Source organism: Salvelinus sp. IW2-2015, unplaced genomic scaffold, assembly GCF_002910315.2.
Source record: "Salvelinus sp. IW2-2015 unplaced genomic scaffold, ASM291031v2 Un_scaffold16698, whole genome shotgun sequence".
Lineage (NCBI taxonomy): Eukaryota > Metazoa > Chordata > Actinopteri > Salmoniformes > Salmonidae > Salvelinus > Salvelinus sp. IW2-2015.
In genome coordinates this window covers 5371-16271 of record NW_019957714.1, presented here as the reverse complement: position 1 = coordinate 16271, position 10901 = coordinate 5371, and the positions used below count along the sequence as shown (strand labels likewise).

The window sequence follows — 10901 nt, the reverse complement described above, 5'->3', positions numbered from 1 at the left end:
CTCCCAGCCACACCTGAGGCAAATGCATATGGAAGCCACACAAGAGGCAGTGCAGGCAGGTCTTTAAGGTCAGTATGGGGTTAGTACTGAACCTGAATTCAGATACACACAGAGATGTAGTACATGGTTTGAATCAGAAGAGGGCATTGAGAGATTGTTCACCATCTACTGATCCCCTGATCCATGACTTGTCCTGGTGCATGACTTTGAGTGTGTGTGTGTGTTTTTGGTGCATGGCTTTTTAGTGTGGTGAGGGAGTGGTTTGATGTCCTGTCCAATGAGATCATCAATGCAGCATATGGCCTCTTCACCCAGTCAGCGGACGGTGAGACATCTTTCGATTGGCTGATGAGATGTTGTTTGTGTAAACTGTGTTTTTTTTACTGTAATTGAGGGTGTATTTTCCTCCCTCACTGTCAGCATCTACCCCTCTTTCTTTCTCTTCCTCTTTCTTTCCCTATTTCTCTCTCTTTTTTAACATCTGTCTGTTTGTCTCTCTCTCTCTCGCTCGCTATATCCCTCTTTCTCTTCCCTCTCTCTCCTCTCTCCCCTTCACTCGCTCCGTCTCCTTCACTCACTCAGTCTCTTTCCTTGCCTCTCCCTTTCCTCTCTCTCTCTGATTTCTTCCAGCCGTTGGAGTTGCTGTGGCACTCTCTAGATGAGTGGTTGGTGTTGATCTCCACAGAGCTGGGGAAGAGAAGGGGAAGAGCCCTCCTCATCCTCAGGGAGCGAGATCGCCTCCCTCCTCCTCAAACAACGTGGCGAGGTCGACTCCGCCTCCACCCCTGCCGTCTTCACGGTGGCACCGTCGCTGCCACCCTCCATGCCCCTACCCCCTTTGCTGGACCCAGAGGTTGACAAGAGGACCCCGAAGGTTGTTATGGAAAATGCCGGAGGTATACACGGATGGAGAGGATGTCATCTCTATGACGGCCAATCGGCTCAGCGCGGTGATCCAGGCCTTCTACATGTGCTGTTCCTGTCAGATTCCACAGGGGTGAGAATGACCCCTGACCTCTGACCTCTAACCCAGGGATGGGCAACTCCAGTTCTTGGGAGTCCTGAGATTCTGCTGGTTTTCACTTTGGCCAGGCTCTGGATTGCACTCAAGTGCACACACCTGATTTTACTGATCTATATTGGCCTCTAAATGACAGTCAGTGTTCCTCTCAATATCTCCTAGTTTCACAGAGATACTTTATGTAACTTCCTCCTTCAGAGCCCCTCTGTGTGACTAGGCCTGGGAAATAATGGAGCTTTAATGTCTCATCTCTACACACACACACACACACACACACACACACACACACACACACACACACACACACACACACACACACACACACCTTTCCTGGCCCCCTGGCTAGATAATTACATTTTAATTAGATCATTAAACTCAGCCTAATTGAACGCTGAATAGGAGCGACTGTTATTGGCCCTATGCTGCTGTAGTAGAAGAAGATGGCTGTGTTTGTCTTTGCGTTTCTCCTTCCCAGGCCTGCTCTTCATTAGCTGATAGCCTGGCTGTTCCCCTGTCAGGGAAACACTGTTTCAATAATGCAGGTTATTGTGTTTTGGAGAGGGATCAGATCCACTCATTATAATAGACAGATGCTGCACTACTTATCTCTGTGTTGTGTTCTTCTGAAACACAGCTCCTGGTTATGTAGTGAGTGTTTTCATTTCTCTTATTCTCTTGCTTCATCTTCTCTTTTTGTCTCCCTCCTCCCTCTTTATCTTGCTCCCTCTGTGTTTCCTTGTCTTTCCTCATCCAGAATGACGTCTCCTCGCTTCATAGAGTTTGTCTGCAAGCATGAYGAGGTTCTCAAATGTTTCATAACCAGGTGAGTCCTTTGACAGGATCTTACCCAGACACTTCTTATCAATCTCTCTAACTTAACCTGTCGTTTCTCTCTCCATTTCTCTCGCTCTCTCCATTTCTCTCTCTCTCTCCTCTCTTTCTCCATCCCTCTATTGCTCTCGCTCTCAGGAATCCAAAGATCATCTTTAACCATTTCCACTTCCTGTTGGAATGTCCAGAGCTAATGTCCCACTTCATGCACATAATCAAAGGCCAGGTGAGACCTGTGATTGGCTGGTCTATCAGTCAACTTCCTGGTTGTGTATCTGCTGTAGGTAGGACATACAAGGGCCAAGACAACGTTCCCATGGCCTCTTATTTGCATGCTATGACATCAGCTTTCTTTCCCCTTCCCTTTCTCTATCTCTTTCTATATATTCTCCTCTCTCCCTCTCTTTATGTCCCTCTGTAGTTCTCCCTCTGGGGACTATGTTGCGAGTGACTTTGAAACACCCGTGTCTTCCAGGCAGGATCATTTAACAACGTTATTGCCATGGCGATAACACTTGTCTTAAGTTCCTTTTATACAGCTTGATAAATTGTAAGTGCCTGTTCTAAGTTGTGTGTAGTGTTTCACTCCTCACTCCTCACTATTCATATTTGAGCGGCGGACGGCGTGGCAAGCCTCGTTACCTCTGGATTATATCCCACCTGGGAATAAGAGCCCCTCGTTTTAATGACAGATTTTACCCCGACGAAGACTTCCATCTCCACATCTCCCTCTGTATGCACAGGAGACCCAGGGGAAAATCTCTCTCTCATTTCTATCTCTCTCTTGTGCTCTCTCTCCCCAGCTCATCTCTCATGGAGAACAAAGACATTCAAATATTATGCAAATATAAATGCCGTTCTTCCCTCTCTGCATTCTTTAGACACTTGAGGCTTTGGAACCATTGGTTTAGACATCGTCTCAGATTTGAAAGTGTAGAGAGAGATAATGAATTTTGGGAAGTGCTGTGGCTGGTATTTAGTTAGGATAATTATAAGACATAATAAGGCCTTTGAAGTCTTGTAATAAATTATATCTGCATCATAATGCACTATACCTGCAGGCTGTAAGTAAATCGTTATTGTTTGTTCCCCTCACAGCCATTCAGGAGCGCTGTGAGTGGTTCTATGAGCACCTATTGGCAGGACAGCCAGACTCAGACATGGTCCATCGAACTGTCAACGAGAACGACATCCTGCTAATCCACAGAGGTACCAAGCCCCCACTGATCCACCCTTCATACAGTATAACCCATCGTTCCTGTACAGCTAACCCCACTGACCACCCTTCATACAGTATAACCCATCGTTCCTGTACAGCTAACCCCACTGATCCACCCTTCATACAGTATAACCCATCGTTCCTGTACAGCTTAAATCCCCCCTGACCCACCCTTCATACAGTATTAACCCATCGTTCCTTACACGCTAACCCCACTGACCACCCTTCATACAAGTATAACCCATCGTTCCTGTACAGCTAACCCCACTGATCACCTTTCATACAGTATAACCATCGTTCCTGTACAGCTAACCCCACTGACCCCACCTTCATACAGTATAACCCATCGTTCCTGTCAGCTACCCCACTGACCCACCCTCATACAGTATAACCCATCGTTCGTGACAGCTAACCCCACTGACCACCCTTCATACAGTATAAACCATCGTTCCTGTACAGCTAACCCCCACTGACCCACCCTTCATACAGTATAACCCATCGTTCCTGTCAGCTAACCCCACTGACCCCCTTCATACAGTATAACCCATCGTTCCTGTACGTTAACCCCACTGACCCACCCTTCATTACAGTATAACCCATCGTTCCTGTACAGCTAACCCCACTGACCCACCCTTCATACAGTATAACCCATCGTTCCTGTACAGCTAACCCCACTGACCATCCTACATCCCCATATGTCTTACACTCCACCCAGCAATATATCAGTGTGTGTCTCTTTCTCAATGTTTCTCTTTTCTCTCAGAGTCCATATTCAGCAGTAGCCGTGCGATGGTTTCCAAATCGACCAATGAGGAGTTCAAACAGGGCATCGCCGTACGATTCCATGGAGAGGAAGGAATGGTGGGTATTATCAGTGTCTGTCTGACCTAGGTTCAAATAGTATTTTCTTTTAAAATACTTTCGTTTAGAAACTCTTGATTGAACTTGCCTAGCGTAATGGAAACAATGGAATAGTTCCCAAAATGCAAAGGGAATAGGGCACCATCTCAAATGACCCGTGCTTAGTCCTAGAAACAGTTTATTAGTGCAGTATACAGGAAACAGGGTCCCATTTCAGCACATGCTCAGTTAGCAGTTGACCTGTGACCTTTGTGTCCAGGGCCAGGGTGTGTTGAGGGAGTGGTTTGACGTCCTGTCCAATGAGATCATCAATGCAGACTATGGCCTCTTCACCCAGTCAGCGGACGGTGAGGCACCTTTCGATTGGCTGATGAGATGTTGTTTGTGTAAACTGTGTTTTTTTTACTGTAATTGAGGGTGTATTTTCCTCCCTCGCTGTTTTTTAAATTGTTGTTACCTTGCATCATGATCCAAATACTTTGTTGGTTAATTATACGTTTGTATGCCTAGCCTAGCCTAGCTGTGTATTGTGACTGTGAAATGTTTTCCTCTCTCGCATCAGAATCCAAAAACGTATTCAAGATAGGTAGGTAAGAAGATCAAAGCTTGACTGGTATTTATTTGTTTGTCACTGTGCGTGTGTGTCTATCGTGTGTGTGTGTGTGTGTGTGTGTGTGTGTGTGTGTGTGTGTGTGTGTCACAGGCACCACGTTCCAGCCCAACAGTAACTCGTCAGTGAACCTTGATCATCTGAACTACTTCCGGTTTGCGGGTCAGATCCTGGGGTTGGCTCTTTACCACCGTCAGCTGGTCAACATCTACTTCACCCGCTCCTTCTACAAACACATACTGGGTAACACACACACACCTCAYACACACGTTCTACAGTGGGTTGTTAACACGAATCCCAGTGATCTACCAGGGTGTATCCTCTACTTGAGCAGGTTGTTACATTTGTAACTGGGTTATAATACAGTTGTTAGTGTTTTTACAGTGATGCTACAGTGTTGTAACAGTACGGGTGCGGTCTGTGTGTCCAGGCATCCCAGTGAACTACCAGGATGTGTCGTCCATCGATCCAGAGTATGCCAAGAATCTGCAGTGGATCCTGGACAACGACATCAGCGACCTGKGACTGGASCTCACCTKCTCTGTGGAAACAGACGTGTTCGGCGCCATGGAGGAGGTGCCACTCAAACCTGGCGGGACTAGCATCATTGTCACCCAGGACAACAAGGTGAGCCAGCYTATCACAGAAGGAGGATCTGAAACTCCTAACCCCTAGCATTTTTGTTGTTGCTCTCAACATCAACTAGGTGAGAATAGCAGATGATTGACAGGTCAAGCAGAAGGAAGTTGTGATGTAGACTATTCTATAACACTTATGACCTTATATGATTAATATGTCATGTGTATATGATGTGTGTGCGTGCTTGCCTGYGTTTGACAAAGTTTGGACATTTTTGGGGAATTTGAGTGTGTAGTTACCACCTGGCCTGCAGGTGGTAATGTTCTGTAAGGAAGAAGCCAGTAAAACGAGACGGCGTTAGAGGGCTGCCCAAAGATCACCCAGACTCTACGTAGTGAATGTTCCCTATATATAAACCTCTCTCTCCCTCTCTCACTCAGGCGGAGTATGTCCAGTTGGTAACAGAGTTGAGGATGACTCGAGCCATCCAACCCCAGATAAATGCCTTCCTGCACGGGTTCCACACCTTCATTCCCCCCTCCCTCATCCAGCTCTTTGATCAATATGACTTGGTTAGTGTCCTTGCTTTTCTTCTCTTCTCCTTTGGCCTGTGTTCAACTCCCTTCTCCTTTACCTCTCTTCTCCTCTCTACTGTCCTCAACTCTCTTCTCCTCACCTCCTTCTCTGCTCTCACCCCCTCTTACCCATTATCTTTTATTCTCCTTCTCTGCTCTCGCCTGCTTGCCTAGCGGGATCTGATGTCTGATGCAGGGATTGAGTGGCCTTGTCTGGCTTGGGGGGTGTCAATGGGATGTTGGGGTCACCTTGAGTGTGTGTCGGCAAAATCCATGTCCTCACTAGTCCCTGGATCGATAGGGTACCATGGCGATTATCTGGCCCGCCGTGTTATTGGACATGTGTGTGCAGGTACAAGCCTCGGTCACACGGTCACAGCTCGCCTGCTGACAACACTCAGACTCAGTGGGGAGGAGAGTTTAGCTCTGCTCTGTTTACCACTGGACCACCCGTGTTCAGTTGCGTTAGAAAAACACCCTTGTGTCTTTGTCAACATGATTTTGAACAGAAGAAGCATGAAGTTAGGTTTTATAAGTCTGTTGTATATGATACAGTTGAAGTCGGAAGTTTACAGACACCTTAGCCAAATACATTTCAACTCAGTTTTTCACAATTCCTGACATTTAATCAGAGTAAAAATTCCCTGTCTTAGGTCAGTTAGGATCACCACTTTATTTTAAGAATGTGAAATGTCAGAATAATAGTAGAGAATGATTTATTTCAGCTTTTAATTCTTTCATCACATTCCCAGTGGGTCAGAAGTTTACATACACTCAATTAGTATATGGTAGCATCGCCTTTAAATTGTTTAACTTGGGTCAAGCATTTCGTGTGGCCTTCCACAAGCTTCCCACAATAAGTTGGGTGAATTTTGGCCCATTCCTCCTGACAGAGCTGGTGTAACTGAGTCAGGTTTGTAGGCCTCCTTGCTCGCACACGCTTTTTCAGTTCTGCCCACAAATTTATGGGCTTTGTGATGGCCACTCCAACACCTTGACTTTGTTGTCCTTAAGCCATTTTGCCTCAACTTTGGAAGTATGCTTGGTGTCATTGTCCATTTGGAAGACCCATTTGCAACCAGGCTTTAACTTCCTGACTGATGTCTTGAGATGTTGCTTCAATATATCCACATAATTTTCCTTTCTCATGATGCCATCTATTTTGTGAAGGGCACCAGTCCCTCCTGCAGCAAAGCACCCCCACAACATGATGCTGCCACCCCGTGCTTCACGGTTGGGATGGTGTTCTTCGGCTTGCAAGCCCCGCCCCTTTCCTCCAAACATAACGATGGTCATTATGGCCAAACAGTTCCATTTTTGTTTCATCAGACCAGAGGACATTTCTCCAAAAAGTATGATCTTTGCCCCCATGTGCAGTTGCAAACTGTAGTCTGGCTTTTTTATGGCGGTTTTGGAGCAGTGGCTTCTTCCTTGCTGAGCGGCTTTTCAGGTTATGTCGATATAGGACTCGTTTTACTGTGGATATAGATACTTTTGTACCTGTTTCCTCCAGCACCTTCAGAAGGTCCTTTGCTGTTGTTCTGGTATTGATTTGCACTTTTTGCATCAAAGTACGTTCATCTCTAGGAGACAAAACGCGTCTCCTTCCTGAGCGGTATGACGGCTGCGTGGTCCCATGGTGTTTATACTTGCCTACTATTGTTTGTACAGAAGAACGTGGTACCTTCAGGCACTTGGAAATTGCATCCAAGGATGAACCAGACTTGTGGAGATCTACAATCTTTCTGAGGTCTTGGCTGATTTATTTTGATTTTCCCATGATGTCAAGCAAAGAGGCACTGAGTTTGAAGGGAGGCCTTGAAATAAATCCACAGGTACACCTCCAATCGACACAAATTATGTAAATGTGCTTATCAGAAGCCTCTAAAGCCATGACATCATTTTCTGGAATTTTCCAAGCTGTTTAAAGGCACAGTCAACTTAGTGTATGTAAACTTCTGACCCACTGGAGTTGTGATACATTGAATTTTAAGTGAAATAATCTGTCTGTAAACAATTGTTGGAAACATTACTTGTGTCATGCACAAAGTAGATGTCCTTACCGACTTTCCAAAACTATAGTTTGTTAGCAAGAAATTTGTGGAGTGGCTGAAAAATTAGTTTTAATGACTCAAACCTAAGTGTACGTGAACTTCCGACTTGTACATGTGTCCTGACTACTACTCTATTTAACCTCTGTGTGTGTGTAGGAGCTGTTGCTTTCTGGGATGCCAGAGATCGATGTGCAGGACTGGCACAGGAACACAGAATACACCAGTGGCTATGACCTGGAGGAACCTGTCATCCAGGTCAGTTAGCTCTCACCGGTTAGGACTCTTTTTAATGTAACACCACCTCATCAGCGAGGAGGACCCTTTTTACTGGAACAACTCCAATTTAGAGAGATGTACCACAGGCATGGCTGATCCTACAGAGRTCTTAACACCTCCTCCCAGGCTGGCTTAGTGGTTTAAAGTTGATTCTCTTGTCAGATTCTCTTATCTCACAGTGGTTTTCATTTGGTTTAATATGGATTCTCTTGTCTTGTAGTGGTTCTGGAAGGTGGTAGAAAGCCTTACCCAAGAGGAGAGGGTCCTGCTGTTGCAGTTTGTCACTGGCAGGTGAATTTCTAATTAGTCAGTGTATGTGTGTATGTGGCAGGTGAGTTTCTCACATAAGGCCATTGTAAGATCTGATCAATGATCCGTCACTTACTCTCACTCATGTCCTGTCTAATTCCTTTCTCATGTCCCTGTTAGTTCCAGGGTACCTCATGGTGGCTTTGCCTTTCTGATGGGAGGTAGTGGCTTACAGAAGTTCACTATTGCCTCTGTACCCTACACATCAAACCTACTGCCTACCTCCAGCACCTGGTGAGGACCGCACGCACGTATATTCTCACACACATGCGCTCACTCGCTGTCACTCACTAGAGAGAGCAGCATGCTGACAGAAAAAGCACTAGAGGGCAGTATGGTTCCTTTGTCTCCTTTGCCTCTGGAGGTAGGTGTGTGTAGGTGTGTGTGTGTGTGTGTGTGTGTGTTGCTTTAGTGCACTAGTATAGGAGAGGGAAAAACAGGGAGGGGTTTCTGCATTTTGGATAGAAAGGACAGGTACTGTAGTTCTCATCGCTGTAGGTCTATACTTTGGCAGGTAGAAATCACCACTGTACTGTATACTACAGCAGCTGGATATGATATGAGACATAATGACATGCCATCAATCTGCAGTGAACCACAAGAAACTACATTGACCATGATGCTCCTCCCACAGCATCAACATGATGAAACTCCCAGAATACCCCAGCCAGGAGGTCCTGCGGGACAGGCTGCTGGTCGCACTGCATTGTGGGAGTTACGGGTACACCATGGCGTGACGCTGGCTGCAGCTACGTCTCAGCGGGACTCCTCTGGTCCATGCACACGAGAGTGTGTGTGCGCATTGGCATGGACACACATCAGTGCAGGGAATGCATCCAACACTTCCTAATCCAGACATATTTCACCTTTCTATGTGGCATATTTCACCTTTCTATGTGACATATTTCACCTTTCTATGTGGCATATTTCACCTTTCTATGTGGCATATTTCACCTATCTATGCGGCATATTTCACCTTTCTATGCGGCATATTTCACCTATCTATGTGGCAGTTTGTTTTAGCTGGGTATATTCTATTCTACAGCCAGAACAAGGTATGATTTTTATAAGATTAACAAGCTCCCAGTCATTTCAACCCAATTGAAGGCAAAGGAAATGTGATACCCCTGATTTCACTCTGAACTGCCAAAAACATGTTACCATGGTCACAACAACAACTCTAGCCAGACCTCTTATCCACTACAGACTGGCTRCACAGCATCCCTCCCACGGCGTGAAGCCAGTCRGCTGCCTTCCTTTAAGTCTCTCTCCTTTGACATTCTTCTCCTGTAACATGGTAATATGGAATGATCTGGTTGGTGTGTATTTCAGAATTGGAGGGGGANGCCTTCCTTTAAGTCTCTCTCCTTTGACATTCTTCTCCTGTAACATGGTAATATGGAATGATCTGGTTGGTGTGTATTTCAGAATTGGAGGGGGAATCTATAATGATATTACATTAAGGGGGTGTGGCCAGGTGGTTTTACATGTGTTTACCAAGGTGGTAGTTGTAAAAAGTTGGTGAAGAGTCTAGCCTGCGAGTAACAAACACTAATGTAGAAAACGCTCATTTGTCCTGGGAATAGGTGCATAAACGATTCCCAAATGAATAGAAGCGTTAACGGTGCTCACAGGTGTTTACCCCCTGCTACAGTACATCCCTGATCTTCACAGCTGCCTAACCACAACTCCCTCACCCTATAAGGTGCACGTCTAATGTGGCTCTACTTTGTGAGATTCTTCAGTTTAGTGTCATTCTGTTGTGTTGGAATGTCTAAGTCTGTCAGATCTGTAGCTGTATTTCTGTGTCCTTGTAGTGATCATTAGGGCCCAGTTTTTCAAAAGTGATCTATCTGGATTTCGATTATCGGATAGGATTAAATACATAGAAATATAATGAATAGAACAGATGAATCATTGACTTCTATTCATTCTATTTCTATGTATTTAATCCTATCCGGTTAGAAAACTTTTGAAAAACTGGGCCCAGTAGTCAGTCATCCCTTTCTATTGTATCTGGCTGGCAGGACTCTCTGTGTGTCCCAAATGGCTCCGTAGTTCCTATATAGTGCACTACTACATGTTTCCAAAAAGGGACAGAATCATATCATGACTTGACATATCATGAATGTAGCTAAGAAATGTTTTATTCTTGATCCTTGATTTAAATGACTCTACTTCTTTACAATGTGGGAATGTAAATACTTATATTTCATATTATTTATCACTATTGTGAGTGAGGGCATGCTGGTAAAGTGCATAGTGGGTGGATTTGTGTGTGTGTCTGGATGTATGTGCCCTCAGCATGTGCTGTGTTGGGTCACAGGCTCAGATCAGCAGGGCTACCTGTGCTAAACGGTTTCCTCAGCACTTTCCCTCAAACACAATCTGTGTTCCATCTCTCTGACACACACACTGTGACCAAAGCCACATTCTAAACACGCATGTTCTGTTCCCCATAGCAACGCTGCATCCTCCATACAATCTGCCATTCCCAAGCTCTACCTTAAACACAGCCTGTCTGGTTCACCATGGCAACGCCAACGTCTGGTTGAGTACACACACA

At 45.4% G+C, this 10901-nt stretch overlaps 1 protein-coding gene across 1 annotated transcript in view; it reads left to right on the top strand.

Moving 5' to 3' along the window:
* The window catches only part of LOC112081057 (E3 ubiquitin-protein ligase HACE1), a 14968-nt gene extending 5684 nt beyond the window's left edge, over window positions 1-9284 (top strand). The window contains 16 exon segments of the mRNA XM_070442831.1: window positions 246-325; window positions 395-702; window positions 704-889; window positions 891-997; window positions 1776-1844; window positions 1991-2087; window positions 2959-3061; window positions 3835-3932; window positions 4192-4279; window positions 4636-4785; window positions 4973-5169; window positions 5562-5693; window positions 7907-8005; window positions 8247-8317; window positions 8456-8569; window positions 8970-9284. Coding sequence (XP_070298932.1) covers window positions 246-325; window positions 395-702; window positions 704-889; window positions 891-997; window positions 1776-1844; window positions 1991-2087; window positions 2959-3061; window positions 3835-3932; window positions 4192-4279; window positions 4636-4785; window positions 4973-5169; window positions 5562-5693; window positions 7907-8005; window positions 8247-8317; window positions 8456-8569; window positions 8970-9072 — 2002 coding nt within the window. The 3' untranslated portion in view covers window positions 9073-9284.
* The last annotated feature ends 1617 nt before the right edge of the window (window positions 9285-10901 follow it).